Source organism: Rhinolophus sinicus, chromosome X (assembly GCF_036562045.2).
Source record: "Rhinolophus sinicus isolate RSC01 chromosome X, ASM3656204v1, whole genome shotgun sequence".
Classification (NCBI taxonomy): domain Eukaryota; kingdom Metazoa; phylum Chordata; class Mammalia; order Chiroptera; family Rhinolophidae; genus Rhinolophus; species Rhinolophus sinicus.
In genome coordinates this window covers 116,456,777-116,475,449 of record NC_133768.1, presented here as the reverse complement: position 1 = coordinate 116,475,449, position 18,673 = coordinate 116,456,777, and the positions used below count along the sequence as shown (strand labels likewise).

The 18,673-nt window shown below is 45.9% G+C and overlaps 1 protein-coding gene across 4 annotated transcripts in view; it reads right to left on the bottom strand.

Moving 5' to 3' along the window:
* The window catches only part of NHSL2 (NHS like 2), a 186,455-nt gene that overhangs the window by 62,906 nt on the left and 104,876 nt on the right, over positions 1–18,673 (bottom strand). Inside the window, exon 1 of one of the 4 annotated variants that reach the window (XM_074324045.1) lies at positions 2,763–2,863. The exons of the other annotated variants lie outside the window; for them this stretch is intronic. Coding sequence (XP_074180146.1) covers positions 2,763–2,829 — 67 coding nt within the window. The 5' untranslated portion in view covers positions 2,830–2,863. Of the gene's footprint in view, positions 1–2,762; positions 2,864–18,673 lie in introns of those variants that run through there. 4 annotated transcript variants of the gene reach the window in all.

The following is an 18,673-nucleotide window of genomic DNA, read 5'->3' as shown; positions in this document are numbered from 1 at the left end:
AGGTAAGGTTGGAGGAGTGGGTGGGGCCTGGTCATGGAAGGTGTCTAACTTGTGCTAAGGAACATGTACTTTACCTTAGAAACTGGTGCTTCCTAAACCTCAGGCAATTGTGTCTCACATCATCAATTTTTCCATTTCCATGTACCACCTGTACTACTATTTACTTAACTATTTTATTTAAAAAGACTCACTTTTAAAACACTTAATCTTGCCCTAATTAAAAATATATGAGAAACCATGTGTTGGATTTACTAGCTATATATTTTTCAAATACACATTAAAATATAGACAGAACTCTGAAAGGAAACCAAAGTTTTCTCTATAGCGCCTACAAATGATTCCCCTGGGCCACCTGGGACAAGCAGGACGTGCTTGGGGAGCAATCTGGATGTCCCTTCCCCAAATGACTGGGATGAAGGCTAAGGGGGAGGCAGGGAGCCCCACTCTGGAACAGGCCAGAGTCAAGAAAGTTCTGGACTCAGGCATTGACGGGGGACAAGAGGAGGGTCTACCAGGTCTCAGAGGAAGACTCAATAATAAATACTTGTTGAACAGTTGGATGGATGAGTGAAAATTGTAAATGTGAGCTGAGGGAGAGAGAGGAGCACAGGATGACTCTCGGGTTTCTAGTGTGGGTTACTGGAGACATGGTGATGTCACCAAGAGAAAGGGGTGGAGGGCGGTGCACAGTGTGGTTGGCTGAGAATGAGGTCCTTGTGGGACATTCAGGTGGAGATGGAGCCGTTGACCATATTAGTGTGACCTGGAGACAGAGATTCAGAGGTCAGCAGGGGAGAGGGTGTGGAGTGAGAGGAGACACAGGCCTGAGACAGAGCTCTGAGGAAAGGACATTTGCTAGTAAGGGTGGGGAACAGAAGAGATGGTTTCTTCCTCCATGAACTTTCAGAACAGACCTTCTGACCTCAGGACAGATCTACCTCCAGTGGTCAGGGCCTCACCTCCTCCCTTAGACCATTAGCTGACTGCTTCCTGTGCTTGTCTCCTCTCCTTGACCAGTCTGTGGGCAGCTTGGGACTGGAAGGCTGACCAGTCTCTGTCTAGACAGCCCAGTGGGGGTGAGTGTTCAACCAAGGCTCCTGGGACTGCCTCGGGATGGTGAGTGAGCAGTGCAGTGCTGGGGGTGGGGGGGGCAGGAGACACAATGGGACAGAGAGGGAGAGAGGGAGAAGCGGTCATGAGGCCACCTCCTTGCTGCCAGAAGCAGGCCCAGTACTTCATACCTCCAGGGTGAGCCTGGATTGCAGCTGGCATTGAAGGCGCAGAAGAATTTTGAAGAAATGAAATGGCAGCCAGTAACTGTCCTGAGCTGTAGCACCAGCAGTTATGGGGAAGTTATCCTCAAGCTCCTGTCCATTTAACAGCAGCAGGTCCTGAGCCTCCAGCTCTGTGACAGAGAAGCATGATGCTATGAGGTGCTGCTTGGCCCATCCACCTAATGATGGCCTTAGAAGAGTATGTACCCAAAAGATTCTAAAGAAACTTCGACACCCAGAACCTTTGCTATTGGTTCAGTCCACCATAGGGGTCGCAATTCAGCCCATCCAGGAGGCCAAAGCAGGCCCTGCTCTGTCAGGTGGGCCCCAGGGGCAGTTACCCTGTCTGCCAGCACATCCCAAGTCACTTTCCTACAGTCTCATCCCCCCACACGGCCTGTGAGACCCCCGTTTCGGGGACGTCCCTAGGACTGGTGTCCCTGGACAACTCCCCTTAACCACATGGCCATCCAAGTCCCCAGGGAAAGGAAAGAGGCATGGCCCATTTTCAGCAGCACACCAGCCCGTTTGTTGCTTTCTTATGGTAAACTTGAGTTAAACTTGACACAAAGTTGGCCTGAACAGTGGATGAGTTCCTTCCAAACCACGGGCTTCTCTATGAGGGGTGCTGAGAAGGGCAAAGATGAAGGGCAGACACCCGTGGCACTAGTGCCTGTGGAAGGTGCTTCCCAGAGGCCAAGGGACAGGCAGCAGGGCAAAGAGTTGGTAGGCGGTGGATGGGACAAGAGAAGTTGTGTCCACACGCTCTTGCACTGTCTGGGGAGGTGAAGTAGGAAAAGTTGTCTCCAGATTCTGTCTCCCTGATTTCCATACTGTTAGCATCCAAGAAGGGGTTGTTGGGGGGAAGTACGCCATATGTGGAGACGGCGTGCCCAAGATAGTGGGCAACATGCTCAAGGCTTCCACAGGCTGCTATGAGCCCTGCAGTGAGGCGCGCTCCCTGCTGGGGCTGGGGCAGGAGGTGGGGGCAGGGCATTACACAGCAAGAAACAGATTTGCCTGGATCATTCACTGCATGCAGCATAGGAGGTGTAGGTGTACTGTGCGGGTGGGAGGTGGGCTGGGGGAGCCGAAGGCTTGAATAACAAAGGAGACTCAAAGGATAAGCCATGCACGGTTCCAGGTCTGTGCCTACTGGATCCAGACAGAAAGCACGGTCCTAGCAATAAACTTCAGTCCACAGCACGTTGCTCACTTCCCTGACGCTCCCGCCACCCTCCAGAGGCTGCACGGGGCTGCTGGCAAAGAGGCCAGCCCCTGCCAGCTCCGGGAGCTCTGACTTATGCAATTCAGGTTGGCGGGGGGAGCAGGGGAGCTGGGAGTTCACCCGCATCTCCCTCAGGCTCTCTCCCCGCCCCCCTGGCAGCTCCTGTGACTCACGCCAAGGGTCAGGGGCCCCGCGGCTGCAGCTGGGGAGGCCCTGGCTGTGGAAGCCGCGGAAAAAGGAGGGAAGGGCAGAGAGAGTACCTGTTGCTGAATGCATCCTGCTTTGGCTCTTACTCCTCGGTTGCTTGTGGTGAGAGTTGCCCATCATTCTGTTCTGGACTGGCAGCCGCCCCGTGGCTGCCGCCGCCGCCTCCGCCTCCTCCTTTTCCTCCTCCTCCTCCCCCTCCTCCTCCTCCTCTCCCCTCCTCCTCTGTCTGTGCTCCTCCCCAGGTGCTTACATCACCTCAGCTTGGCTTCTCACACACACGGCTCATCCAAATCCCACTTGTACCCCTGGCACACAATTGTCCAGACCTGACCCTCTCACTTGGACTACAGCCTGCTAGGAGCTTCTCTCAGCCTCTCTCTCTCTCTCCCTCTCCGTCTCCCTCTCTCCCTCCCTCCCTTCCTCTCTGTCTCTCCCTCTCCCTCCTCCCCCCTTGCTTTAGTGCTCCACTCAGGTTGAGCAGCCCAGGTTCCAGAAGAACCTTAGGGAGACCTGAGCGTGGGCCCCGCCTCATCTGCCTCTGCAGACGGGGCCAGCAGGGGCGCCCTCGGGGACCCTACTCGCCTGCCCTCACTGTGCCTCACTGCCTCTGCTCTCAGCGCTGTCATTTCTGCTGCCACGTGCTTGCTCCGTCTGCAGAAGCTCGCAAGAGCGAGGGGCCAATAACAGAGCCTAATCCAGGAGTGTGACAGGGACCAGTGAAGGAATGTGCTACCCAGGAATTCTATGTGACACAGCTCCCTGCTCCATTGTGGATGACAGATCCACTTCTGTAAGTGACTGCTGCCAATAGACTCCAGTGTTGAGAGATACCTGGAGAAATCTGGGCACAGCAGGAGGCTGCCAGGCTGCAGGCTTGGAGCTAACATAGCCAGATGCCTCTTATGTGCCCAATGTGGCCACCAGGCGGACCTGCCTCCTTGTCACACACACACCTGAATCCTCACTCCACTCTCGCTTCCCTCGCCGGCTTCACCTTCCTGGGGGAGGGCACAGCTCGCAGCACAGCTCGCAGCCCAGAGATTCACAAACAGGAATTGGGACCCTCAGAAGCCAATGAGAGGGCTCCTTCCATGAGTCCCACTGTAAATCCACTCGTTCTCTCTCTCTCTCTCTCTCTCTCTCTCTCTCTCTCTCTCTCTCTCTCACGCGTGCGCACAGATGCAGCTGTTCACTGTAAGTGCTGCAGCCCTGTGGGAAAAGTGACACGGGGCAGGTTGTGTTGGCTCAGCAGCTCATTCCAGCTCCAATATCCTGGCACTGAGGAAGGGCCATGGCTCCTGGAATCAACTCTGCCAGAGCTTGACAACCCAGAGTGACTACACTTACTTAGCAAAGTTGTGGTACTGCCCAATGCTAATGTCATCAGACACCTGCTCATGTTGACAGGGGACCTGTCTGTCATAGTCACAGCTACAGAGCACTGTGGGTGCAGGTCCAGCTACAGCCTCAGCCTGGAAGACTTGGGACACTGTGCCACGCAGAAGGGGTCAAGTGGCATCAATCCATCCGTCCATCCATCCATCTACTCACCCAACAAATCATTTAGTCATTTTTTCAACATTTCCTAGGGATCTGCTCTGGCCAGGTAAGCCTTCTGCTAGGTGTTGGGGACATAGAGGTGTAAGTTACCACCCAGGAGGGGTGACCAACACATCTACAGATCACGATGGTACAGTGTGGTCACTGCTACCCCAGGGAAAGGATACACATATTGTACGAGTACCAAAGAGAAACTTCAGTCTGGAAGGGTAGAGGATACCTTCCCAGAGGAGGTGACAGTTGTACTGGGTCATGAGAGATGAAGAAGAGTTGGCCAGACAGAAAGGCAAAGGGCATACTGTTAAATACTTGGGATATCACCCTTCTTAGGAACCTGTCCTGCCAGGCCTCCAGCTGTCAAGGGTCTCTACCTCCATGCAAGACCGAGATTACAGAGGGAGGCAGACACAGCCTTCAAGGCTCCCCAGCTTAGTGGGGGAGACAGATAATTATACAGAGAAGTCACAGGAAGGTGTGATCCATTCTTGGGTTTGTAGCTCAATGTAGAATGTGGCAGGAGGTCTCCAAATGGACCTACCAGAGGCCAGAAAAGAGGGCTTGTGAAACAGAGGTTCCAGAGGAAGTGTGAAGGGTCAAGAGTGAAGCATCTTGGGAAAATAGATTTATGATTATGGTAAAAATCTTGAAGATTTCGGAACATCACAAAAACCTTAAAGGTGAGGTTTGGGGAATGTTTGGTCCCTGCCCTCTTATCCACTTGTGATGGGTCCTAGATATAAGTCTTGGTTGGTTCAAGGTTGTCAACGACACAGACTGAAAAAAAGGTTAGAGAGGCTGTAAGAGACAGAGCCATGACATGTTGAGATAGTTGTAAAATGTGTATGACGCTGTGAAAATCAAAACAGAATTGAACTCAACTCGGTTGTGCACTTGAGCCCCCAGATTATATTCCTGGGGACCAGGTGAGGAAGTCTGAATAGGAACAGGTACGTTTCCGAAATGTCTGGGGAGTAAGGGGATGGAGGGAGAGGCTGAGGAATGCATGAATGATCACAGACTGAATACACCCATGTACGCACTATCCAGGTCAAGAAGCTGAGGCTGACCAGGGGAGTTGAACACTTTGTCCTTGAGGCCCAAGTGACTAGAAGGGTGATGATGCCATTAACATCCAAGGAATGGGGGTGAGGGTATACAGAAAGTGGCTCTAGGGAAGGCTGCAGGCTGAGGAATGGTAATTCGGGGCATGTTTTTTTCTTTGGCCTCTGTTCCAGTAAGAAAGCCAGAGTGCCTTCCAAGTGCACCCCAAGAGATTATGCACCCACTTTGGAGGCCTTAGGTCTAGTGAACCACCCTCCGTCTTCCAGCCACATAACAAGGCCAGAAGAAGGGGCAAGCATGTGTTGGGCTCTACTCTCTTTCACACTGTGTTCCCAGTGCTCTGTATGCCTTTGCCATTCATTCATTCAGTAGATTCCACTGAGCCTATTATATCTAGGCCCTGCACTGGGCACTGGGGGCAGGTAGAGTTGGACAGGACAGACACAAGGAACTTACAATGCAGTCAGAGGAGACAGACGATAACCACGTCCACTAAGAACCCAGGCAGTGAAGGAAATTAACATGGAGATACGACAGCGAGTCACAGGCATGGGGGTGGGAGCTAATTTGGATAAGTGGTTGGGGACGGTCTCTCTGAACTAAGAACTGAGGATGACAAGAAGCCAGCAGAGGAAACAGAGAGTGCCAAGTCCATATGGTGAGAAGGATCGTGATGCTTTTGAGAAACGGAAAAGAGGCCAGCATGTCTAGGGAACAAGGTGAGGGGAGAGCAGAGGATTTTATTTTATTTCAAGTGCAATGGGAAATCATTTCAGAGTTTTAAGCAAGGGAGTGACAGGATCTGATTTCACCGTAACTTTTTAAAAGACCACCACACCTGCTATGTGGACAATGGACTGAGGCGGGGGTTTCAACTAGAAATGGGGAAGTCAGGAGGCTATCGCACTGGACCAGGATCACGGCAATAGAAACAGTGAGAAGCATAAGAGAAATTTAAACCTTGTAATAACCCTACAGTAATGCCCTTCAAAAGCCCCTATTATCACCCCCATGGCACATATGAGGAAACCGAGGCCAAAGAACGCGAAAGAACTTGTCCAAGATCCCATAGCTTGCAAGCGATAAAAGTAGGATTGGTCCACTTCTGCCTGACTTCCTTTCCATTCTACTCAGAATTCTTACTCTGTTTCCTGCTCCGGGGAATCACTCACTCATCAGGACAATACAGGGTCTTCCTGTTTCTATCCGGAAAAATCACTGGGCATCCTGAACAAAGAAAAGGGGATTGAACACTATTTGACCCAGCCATCAGCCAAGGGTATATAAGTGATTAAAAGAGTCCATTTGTGCTGTTTCCCTAAACAGGCTGAGCTCACCCGAGCTCTAAGTAAGGGAAAAACCATTCTTTCCTTTGGAGGGGGAGTGGACAGGACGGATGGTTATGGAATATTTGGAAAGAGAAAAATAAAAAGCTGCCAACTTGTGCCTTCAAGGAAAACCCAGGGGCGCAGGCCAAGACAGGGGAAGCGACTTGCCAAATCCCTCACAGCCCCCAAAGTTAACTGTGAGAAAGAAGGCAGAATTGTTCCTGCCAAAGACATGAAGTCCTTTACAGAGCACTTTGTTAGCAAAGCCTAGCATCCCTGTCACTATGCAAAGCTCGTTGGAACGTTGCCATGGCAACAGGCAGCTGGGCGCCTGAATCAGCTCAAGGCCTGCCTCAGCAGAGGCCCAAGCCTGTGAGGGCATCTCCCAGAGGCAGGGGGCAGACAGAGGGGCAGGAGAGAGCTATTTTTGTGTATGTTGATGAGGAGTCCTGAGCTCACTCCCAGGTCACCAGGATCCAAAGCCTATGTCTTCACAAAATATTTCCTCTTGCCAGATATGCCTAACTCTACAAAACACAGCACCCCAGTTTGGCATGACCTCACCCTTTCTCCTGGTTCTCTCCTTATGGGTCTTTTCTTTTTTCTTTTTTGAGTGGCTGCATAATGAGAGGTAAATGGAAGCATCCAACAACTGTAAAACAAAACTCCCTTGTGTTATAAGTACAGGAAGAAACCAAAGCCCAGAGAGGAAAAGTGACTTGCTGAAGGTTGAACAGCCTTGCTGGTGCCAGAGTCACAGCACAGCTCCCCTGACCCCAGACACAGTGTGAATTCCACCATACTGCACTTCTTCCCCTGGACTCTGGTACGGCGCGGGGGTGGGGTGGGTGGGTGGGAGGTGGGTAGGAAAGGGGATCAACACTGATGGAACCCATCTGTGTACCTAACACTCTGATAGATTCTTTTGCATTCCTCATAGCTTATCTGCACTGCAAACCTGCATGAGAGTTATTATTAACCCCATTTCATGTATTAGGAAACTGAAGCTCAGAGAGGTTAAGGAATGGGTTCAAGGTCACACAGCTAGACAACGCTGGAATTAGACTTCAGACTGGCTGTGCACTTCACCACATGGCCTCATACTTCCGATGTCAAATGTACTTCTTTTCCCCCTATAGGAAAGAGAGACACAATTGGAAGTGATTTTAGATGCTGTTCCTACTCTGCCACTTATGGCAAGAAAGTGTTCTGCTGTAGATGAATAAGCTGCCACCCAGTAAAGACCAGCAGCCACTGGTATGCCTCTCTGGGTCTCAGTTTCTTCCTGTGTAAATGAGGATAATGCCCGAGGAATGAAATGAGAAGGCGTATAAAGTGCATGGGGCAAGTTCTAGTGTACAGCAAGTGCTCAGTAAATGTTAGCCACTATTATCATTCTTCCCTTTAGGGACCACCTCAAACTCTCCCACCTCAGCAGCCCCCGCCATTTGATGCAATTCAGTTTCATTCCCCAGTCACCCACTTAATTGCCAGTTAGCAGCACCTGGAGTTGGAATTCCTTCTGCCAGGGGAAGGGGAGGGCACCAAGGAAGGTGATACTGAGCTAGTCCTTAAAGAATGAAGCTACATTTACATTAAAATGAAGGTTGCAGAGAAGACATTCTGGACAAAGAGGACGGTTTGAGCAAGAGCATAAGGTATAAAGGTACCTGGTGTTTGGGGAGACCAGTTGGCAGATGTGAAAGGATGTGGGTGAGAAGTGATGACAGCTGCTGTGGGAGGAGCGTGGGGTAGACAGGAAGAACAGACAGCGGTGGGGACATGGAGCTAGAATGGGCACTGCCACTCTTCAAGTCACGGAGTGCTGGAAGAGAGGCAGGTGCAGGGAGCGGGAGGCGAGAGCTGTCCAGGAGGCGGTGAAGATAGCCAGTCTGGGGCTCAGAGGAGGTCAGGGCTGGAGAGAAAAATGGAGCAGTCACCAGCTCTTGGGACTATAGGAAGCCAAAGAGTGCATGAGTGGGCACAATGGGAAAAAAAGGACGCACTGATGTTTAAGCTTTGTGTCATCACTTTTGGGGGCTCTTCCTGGCTCTGTAGTGACAGACTTCCTGATGCACTAGTCCAACAATTTTTAGGAAGCTCCCTGACATGCAGTAAAAGACACTCTGGCCACTTGGCAGACAAAGGTGGCGCAGCTGGCACCCCTGATATAAGGATTTTCTGGAAGAAGGACTTGATGATCGCAATAGGTCATAAAGAATTAAGGGGCAGGCAGAGAACGCTTTTAAGTATTGGGAAACTGTCAAGCCCACGTTGGCGGAGACACATTTTCTGAAATTCTGATTTTCACTTGAAAGTTCCCATTTCCCTTCGGTGACAAACACTGTCAGCTGTCTTCCTCGAAGCGACAGGCTCCCTTGGTTCATTTCCGAGAACATGTCTGCCAGGTACCCAGGTCTGAATAACCGGAGCCTGTGTGTCCATCGTTCTTTCAAGCAGAAAGGATGCTGCACGCACGCAAACAAAGGCTGGCTGGGTTCCCCCCAAACAACCGCACACACGCTTCCCTCCGAGACAACTGCCAGACTTCCGCATGCAGCTCAAGTGCTTTATGTGTCCTCCATGGTCCGTCACACAGTATACTCAGGATCGCTGAGCTCAAGGGTCCAGACATAAGGAAATGATCAGTTTTTACTGCTTTCTCGAAGCCATTCTTACATAAGACAGGCTTTTTAAAAAGTGAGTGTGTGCTGCTCAAGTATGCAGTGACCACTAGTATGGGTTGGTGGCACGGCTTTGATTCCAGCTACGGTACCAGCAGTTTTGCCCTTGGTGCAAACATCAATATGGTGAAAAAATGTAAATAACACCACCTTATACATGATCTTGAAAATAGCTCTGACCTTGCACACCCCGGAATGGGTCTCAGAACTCCTAGGGAGGTCTGTGGATCATACTTTGAGAACTGCTGGTTTAGAGAAATTCTTGCCCAGGTCCACCAGGGCAGGTTAAAGAAGGTTTATCGTAGCTTTGTGGTCACAGGGAGTTGGCAGGACCAAGGTGTCCAGGCTTAGAGGGTGTGTGCCATATCGCAAGTGATAAACTACATATACACGTAGTAACACAGAGAGACCTCAGAAACAGTGTGGAGGGAAAAAAGAAACAGAATACAATTTGTGGATCAACACCACTCATGTAAATTAAAAGCACATATATACATAGAACACTCTATGCTTTTCAAAGACATCTATATTTCCAAGAACACATACCAACGCACTAGAGAGAGGATGGAAGTGGGGATCGGAGATGAGGGGAACATAAAATGAGACCAAAACATTCTTTTAGGAGTTTGGATGGATAGATAATAGTGTACGGGGCAGTATATTACACTCAGCCCTTGAATGCAAATTAGGCAGGAAACATTTGAGTCTTTCAAGAGCTCTGATGGTGAAAGGAAGAGGGGATTGCAGAGAAAGAGGTGCGTGGCATATCTGCTTTCTGCCTCCTGTCAACCTACCCTACATCCACTGGCCTGGAGGGCACGGAAGGAGATCCCATTTGCTGGCTCATATTTTCTCTGGCAAGTAGGAGATGAGAGCATCACCTAAAAGTAGTCAGGGCTTGAGAAGCTGGGGAAGATGTGAAGCAGCTGCCATAGATGCTAGAGAGAAGTAAGAGTGTGTACAGGCAGCACTGAAGCCCAGCTGGGGACTGAAGGACGTTTGAGATGGAGGAGAGGGAATCTGCCTTGATTTTTCTCTCATTTATTCAGTCAATGAGTCAACAAATGTGTATTGAGTGTCTGTTATGTGCCAAGGATCTTGTAAGGTACTTAGGATACAGTAAGGAGTACAACAGGCACAGTTCCTATTCTCATAGACCTGCCAGTTGTGTGTGTGTGGGGGGGTTGGGGGTGGGGGGGACGTTGAGTAAGCACACAAAAACAAATCTAATTAAACCATGACAACTGTTGGTAAACAGGTGCGTAGTTCTCCATTGTTGGGACTCTCCACAAATACTCAGCCAGTGCCGTATTATAGGGCATTTCAAATGTTCCCCCTTCTGTCCATATCATAACCAACATTTCGATGTACATCTTTGAACGTGCATCTTTGGGTGCTTGTTTGATTATTTCTAAAAGTAAAATGACCAGGTCAAAGGCTATGCACATTTTTAAGGCTTTTGAAACATACTCTCCTGCAGGCAGGTTGTGCTGATTTACATGGGGGAAAGTCTGCTTTTAAAAAAAAAGGGCTTCACAAATCAGAAACAGAAACTCATAGACACAGACAATGGTTTGGTGGTTGCCAGAGGGTAAGGGGGGTGGGGGGGTGGGAGATGACGGTAAGGGGGATAGAATATATGGTGATGGAAGGAGAACTGACTCTGGGTGATGAACACACAATGGGATTTATAGATGATGTAATACAGAATTGTACACCTGAAATCTATGTAATTTTACTAACACTTGTCACCCAAATAAATTTAATAAAATTAAAAAAAAAAAAAAAAGGGCTTCGGTGCACAAGGATGGTTCAACATCCGCAAATCCATCAATGTGATACATCACATAAACAAAATAAAGGACAAAAATCATACGATTATATCAATTGATGCAGAAAAGCATTTGACAAGATACAACATCCATTTATGATTAAAACACTTAATAAAATAGGTATAGAAGGAAAATACCTTAACATAATAAAGGCCATATATGACACGCCCTCAGCTAATCTCATTATTAATGGTGAAAAACTGAAGCCCTTTACTCTACGTTCAGGAACACGACAGGGCTGTCCCCTATCACCTTTGCTTTTCAACATAGTGTTAAAGTCCTTGCCAGAGCAATCAGGCAAGAGAAAGAAATAAAAGGCATCCAAATTGGGAATGAAGAAGTTAAATTATCACTCTTTGCAGATGACATGATGCTATATATAGAAAACCCTAAAGACTCCACCAAAAAGCTATTAGAAACAATCAACGAATACAGTAAAGTTGCTGGCTACAAAATCAACGCACAAAAGTCCATTGCCTTCCTATATACTAACAATGAAATCTCAGAAAAAGAAATATGAAAAACAATTCCTTTTGCAATTGCAGCAAAAAGAATAAAATACCTAGGAATAAACTTAACCAAGGATGTGAAAGACCTATATGCTGAAAACTATAAGACATTTTTGAAAGAAATTGAAGAAGACACAAAGAAATGGAAAGACATTCTGTGCTCATGGATTGGAAGAATCAACATAGTTAAAATGGCCATATTACCCAAAGCAATATACAGATTCAATGCAATCCCCATCAAAATCCCAATGGCATTTTTTAAAGAAATAGAACAAAAAATCATCAGATTTGTTTGGAACCACAAAAGACCCCGAATAGCCAAAGCAATCTTAAGAAAAAAGAACAATAATGGAGGTATCACACTTCCTGACTTTGGCTTGTACTACAGGGCTACAATAATCAAAACAGCATGGTATTGGCAGAAAAACAGACACATAGACCAATGGAATAGAATTGAGAACCCAGAAATAAAACCACATAAATATGGACAGATAATTTTTGACAAAGAAGCTAAAAACATACAATGGAGCAAAGACAGCCTCTTCAATAAATGGTGCTGGGAGAATTGGATAGCCACGTGCAAAAGAATGAAACTGGACTGCTATTTGTCACCATGTACCAAAGTTAATTCAAAATGGATCAAAGACTTAAGCATAAGACCTGACACAATAAACTGTATAGAAGAAAACATAGGTACTAAACTTATGGACCTTGGGTTCAAAGAGCATTTTATGAATTTGACTCCAAAGGCAATGGAAGTAAAAGCTAAAATAAACGAATGGGACTATATGAAACTTAAAAGCTTCTGCACAGCAAAAGAAACCATTGACAAAATAAAGAGGCCACCAACTGAATGGGAGAAGATTTTTGCAAACAGTGCCTCCGATAAGGGGCTAATATCCAAAATATACAAGGAACTCATGCAACTCAACAACAAAAAAACAAACAACCCAATTGAAAAATGGGCAGAGGACCTGAAGAGACATTTCTCCAAAGAGGACATACAAATGGCAAATAGACATATGAAAAAATGCTCAACATCACTAATCATCAGAGAAATGCAAATCAAAACCACAATGAGATATCACCTCACCCCAGTCAGAATGGCTATCATCAACAAGACAAATAGTAACAAGTGTTGGAGAGGCTGTGGAGAAAAAGGAACCTTCATACACTGTTGGTGGGAATGCAGACTGGTGCAGCCATTATGGAAGGCAGTGTGGAGGTTCCTCAAAAAATTACGAATAGAATTACCATATGACCCAGCAATCCCTCTCCTGGGTATCTACCCAAAAAATCTGAAAACATTTAGAGATAAAGACACGTGTGCTCCAATGTTCATTGCAGCTTTGTTTACCGTGGCCAAGACATGGAAACAACCAAAATGTCCTTCAATAGATGAATGAACAAAGAAGTTGTGGTATATATACACAATGGAATACTATTCGGCGGTAAGAAAAGATGATATAGGAACATTTGTGACAACATGGATGGATCTTGAGAGTATGATGCTGAGCGAAATAAGTAAGACAGAAAAAGCAGAGAACCATATGATTTCACTGATATGTGGTATATAAACCAAAAACAACAAAAGAACAAGACAAACAAATGAGAAACAAAAACTCATAGACACAGACAACAGTTTATTGGTTATCAGAGGGTAAGGGGGGTGGGGGGTGGGAGATGAAGGTAAGGGGGATCAAATATATGGTGATGGAAGGAGAACTGACTCTGGGTAGTGAACACACAATGGGATTTATAGAGGATGTAATACAGAATTGTACACCTGAAATCTATGTAGTTTTACTAACTATTGTCACCCCAATAAATTAAAAAAAATTACCCCTATCTCCACTTCCTAACCACTCTCCTGTATATGTGTATCATTCATGTAAAATATTTATGAATAGGCTCTTCCCGTAAGCAACCTGAGGTGACCTCTGAAAATGGTTCGGTATTCGCTTGACCCAGAGAACCCCACAAAATCATGTAAATCGAGAGATTGAAATCTTCATGTCCACTTTAAGAACACTCGTGAAACTGCCCAGGCCATCAAGTATATGCATATCCAAAAAGCCACCAAGTATCTAAAGGATGCCACATTACAACAGCAATGTGTGCCATTCCGTGGAGATGCGAGGTGTGCCCAGGTCAAACACTGGGGTTGGACACAGGGTCTGTAGCCCAAAAAAGAGTGCAGAATTTTTACTGCATGTGCTTAAAAATGCAGAGAGTGATGCTGAGTGCAAGGACGTAGATGTAGACGCTCTGGTCACTGAGCACAGCCAGGCGAACAAAGCTCCCAGGATGCAGCGCAGAACTTACTGAGCTCACAGGCGGGTTAACCCAAGCATGGGCTTCCCCCTGCTACACTGAGATTGTCCTCACTGAGAAAGAGCAAGTTGTGCCTAAACCAGAAGAGGAGGCTGCAGAAGAAAAAGATAGCCCAGAAGAAATTAAAGAAACAAAAACTTATGGCCTGCGAGTAAATTCATCATCAATAAATACTAATAAAATTAAATATATATATATATATATATATTTATGAATAGTTAATGCATACACATCAGAGAAATAGTCAGAGAGTACAAAAGGGAATTCAGAGAAAAGTGAGTCTCCTTGACCCTCAGCAGTTTCTTGGGCATCGTGCCAGAGATGTTCTGTGCACATACAAGGAATTAGATGGTGGCATCATATTATACACATGTTTTTTGCACTTTACACTTTTCATTTAACACAAAAAGACATCTCATTTTTTAAGGCTGCATAGTAATCTATAGTTATTCAGCTATTTCCACTCTTTTTCCATTACAAAAAATGTGTATTACTTATTTAACAACAGTAATAACACAGGCAGAACAGGAAGAGAAGAGACCATCCACCGAGGTTAGAACATGCCTCCAGTTGTTCAAGTAATATGCTGGGTGATAGAAATAAAAGGACAAGAAATTTTTGTTAGAGTCTCCAGAAAAAAGCAAACATTTTTTCAGTCTCAAAGTTTGCAACACTTGTGCTTTTATTAAGCGACTGATTTGCTTTTATCCATGACTCTTATAACTGATCATACCTCCTCTTTCTGTTGTCTGACATGAAAGGGACTTCCTGACATTCACCTTCTGTTATGACTTCTTCACCAGTTAGCCTTGCCTCATCTTCTTCTCAGACATCTACTTTAGCCTCCCTCCAAGTATTGGGTGTATCTTCCAAAGTCACCTTAAATCCTTTATGGAATAAATCAAGGTATAAATAATTTTTGTACAAAAAATTACTGGGTCTGTCTTTTACACAATCTTCAAGAGGGACAGACAAGACACAAGCAGAAGATGCCTCAAGAAAACAACAAAAACCTAATTGGAGGTCAATCGATTTCTGGGCTACATGAGACAAAGCTGAGATCTTCAGCTCCCAAACATGCAAAGCAATTTAGTGCTGGAGTTCCCATGGCAACGGTGCCTGCTCTCCAGAGAAGATGCAGGAGCCCAGCCTGGCGGTTGCTGGGGAGCTCTGACTGCTGGCTTCATGACTTTGCTCAGGCCTGAGCATTTAGATGCTCAGGGACTTTCCTTTAGTGGGGAGCACTCAGCTGGATTTGGACTGAATTGAAAATGTAGTCGTCAAGGAGAGGTGAAAAGAGTACATTGGAGCTGTGGTGACAGCAAGGTAGGCCTCCAGTACTTGAAGTTAGTTCTCACTTTTCTTTTCCTCCCTTTCTCCCCCCTGCAAAGGAGGGTAGGAAGCAGGTAATAAAACATTGAGCTGAAAGAGTGACTGGGGTACAGACCTGGAAAAGGTTGACCTCATTAGCATATTTAAAGCATCAGCCTAATTGGCTGTTTTGGCCTCTACTGAAGATAGGTTATACGGATAACACAACCCAGGCGAGGGGCTGCATGGAGGCTGGAAGACGGAAGCCCAGAACTAGAATGGGGCCCAGTTGGTGAATGTCCCCCTCACCACTAGGGAAGACTATACATGAGCTTTCATCTGATCAGGGAGGATAGAAGACTCTCTAGGCATAAAAACCACAAAGGAAAACAGCAATATATTTGGCAGCATCATTAAAAAAGTAAAATGTTAGGGGCAGCCGGATGGCTCAGTTGGTTAGAGCTCCAGTTGGTTAGAGCGCGAGCTCTGAACAACAAGGTTGCTGGTTCAATTCCCGCATGGGATGGTGGGCTGTGCCCCCTACAACTAAAGATTGAAAATGGCGACTGGACTTGGAGCTGAGCTGTGCCCTCCACAACTAGATTGAAGGACAACGACTTAGAGCTGATGGGCTCTGGAGAAACACACTGTTCCCCAATGTTCAATAATAAAATTTATTTTTTAAAAAAGAAGAAATTGATGAGAGAAATTAAAGAAGATACAAACAAATGGAAGCATATACTGTGCTCATGGATAGGAAGCATTAACATCGTTAAAATGTCCACGCCATTCAAAATAATCTATAGATTCAATGCAATCCCTATCCAAATACCAATGATATTTTTCACAGAACTAAAACAAATAATCCTAAAATTTATACAGAACCACAATTGAATAGCCACAGCAATCTTGAGAAAGAAGAACAAAGTTGGAGGTATCATGCTGCCTGATATCAAACTACACTATAAAGCTACAGTAATCAAAACAGCATGGTGCTGGCATAAAAACAGACACACAGATCAATGGAATAGAACGAGAGTCCAGAAATAAACCCACACCTATATGGTCATTTAATCTATGACAAAGGAGGCAAGGATATTCATTGGGGTAAAGACAGTCTATTCAATAATTGGTACTGGGAAAACTGGACCGATATATGCAAAAAATAATAAAACTGGACTACTAACTTATACCATATACAAGAATAAACTCAAAATGGATTAAAGACTTAAATCTAAGACCCAAAACCACAAAATTCCTAGAAGAAAATATAGGCAGTAAACTCTTTGACATTGCTCTTAGTGATTTTTTTTTCTGATATATCTCCTTGGGCAAGGGAAACAAAAGAAAAAACAAACAAATGGGACCACATCAAAAAGTTTTTGCACAGCAAAGGAAACCATCAACAAAACAAAAAGACCACCTAGTGAATGGGAAATATTCACCAACGATACATCTTTTAAGGGGTTAACACAAAAAATTTATGAAGAACTCATACCACCAAAAAAACAAACAATATGATTAAAATTGGGCGGAGGACCTGAATAGACATTTCTCCAAAGAGGACATACAGATGGCCAGTAGACATAAGAAAAGATGCTCAATGTCACTAATCATCAAAGAAATGCAAATGAAAACCACAATGAGATACCACCTCACACCTGTCAGAATGGCCATCATCCATAAATCAACAAACAAGTGCTGGAGAGGCTATGGAGAAAAAGGAACCCTCATGCACTGTTGGTGGGATTGCAAATCGGTGCAGCCGCTATGGAAAACAGTATGGGGTTCCTCAAAAAACTAAAAATGGAACTATTATATGACCCAGCAATTCCACTTCTGGGTATTTGAAGAAATCAGAACACTAATTCGAGACGATATCTGCACCCCTATGTTCATTGCAGGAATATTCACAATAGCCAAGATATGGAAGCAACCTAAGTGCCCATCAAAAGATGATTAGATAAAGAAGAGGTGGTACATTTATACAATGGAGTATTACTTGGCCATAAAAGAGAATGAAATCTTATCTTTTATGACAATGTGGATAGACCTAGTGGGTATTATGCTAAGTGAAATAAGTCAGACAGAGAAAGACAAATACCATAGGATGTCACTTATATGTGGAATCTAAAAAGCAAAATAAATGAACACAGAAAACAGAAACAGACTCATAGATACAGAGTACAAACTGATGGTTGCCAAATGGGAGGGAGATTGGGAGCCTGGGTGAGAAAGGTGAAGGGATTAAGAAGTACAAATTGGCAGTTACAAAACAGTCACAGGATGTAAAGTACAGCACAGGGAATATAGTCACTAATATGGTAATAACTATGTATGGTGCCAGGTGGGGACTAGACTAATTGGGGGATCACTTCCTAAATTATATAAATGTCTAACCACTGCCCTGTACACCTGAAACTAATATAAAATAATATTGAATGTCAGCTGTCATTGAAAAATTTAAGAAGAATAAAAACATTTTAAATAAAAAAAGTTTTCGGGGAGACAATATGCAACTTGTGAAGGAAGCAGCTTTTGAGATGGGTTTTGAAGTTGGATAGGAGTTCAGCTGACAGAGATGTAGTCAGGGGCAGCGTGAGAACTGGGAACGGAGGCAAAGATCCGTGAGTGGGCGCGAGGGCCTGTCAGTCTAGGATTTGGAACTTCGGCTTCATCCCGAGCAATGCAACCTGGATTTGCTAGGCGGTGTATACTGTTCCCTAATGTAGAAAAAATAAATACATAAGCGTTCACAAGAAAAGAAAAGTTCACCCATAGGTCTTGAAGGCATTTCAGTTCATGCCAGTGGCAGAGGTTCCACGTTTTGGGAAACTGGGCCCAAGGTTTAAGGAGCCACTGAGGGTTGTGTCTCCAGAACCGAGAAGCTTGGCAGGGGGAGAGAACGGAGGCAGACAAACTGGTCAGCAGGTTATCGCCAGAATCGAGTGAGAGGGGACAGGGCCGTCAGCTTAGAAGAAATGGCCCAGAAGCCTGGAGTACGTGGGGAAGGGACTGACGGCTGCAGAACAGGTCCCTGATCCCAATGAGGCACGGCTCACATTCACTTCTGGCCATGACGTTCTTCTCAACACTGACTGGCATTGTTTCCCATTTCCCTTCCCCAATTCAGGACACATTGTTATGGCTGCTTAAACGAGGTGCCAGTCCGACTGGGCAGTGGCAGGAAACGTCCTCCCACAGGAAACACTCGCATCAGGTCCCTGAGGACACGAGTTTAGAGCACGGCTGCACCTCCAACAGGTGTTAATAAGAGAGAAAATCCTGCTTCTCAGTTAGCAGCCTGGGGATGGGGTGTCTGCAGAGGGGCTCGGTTGTCCTGG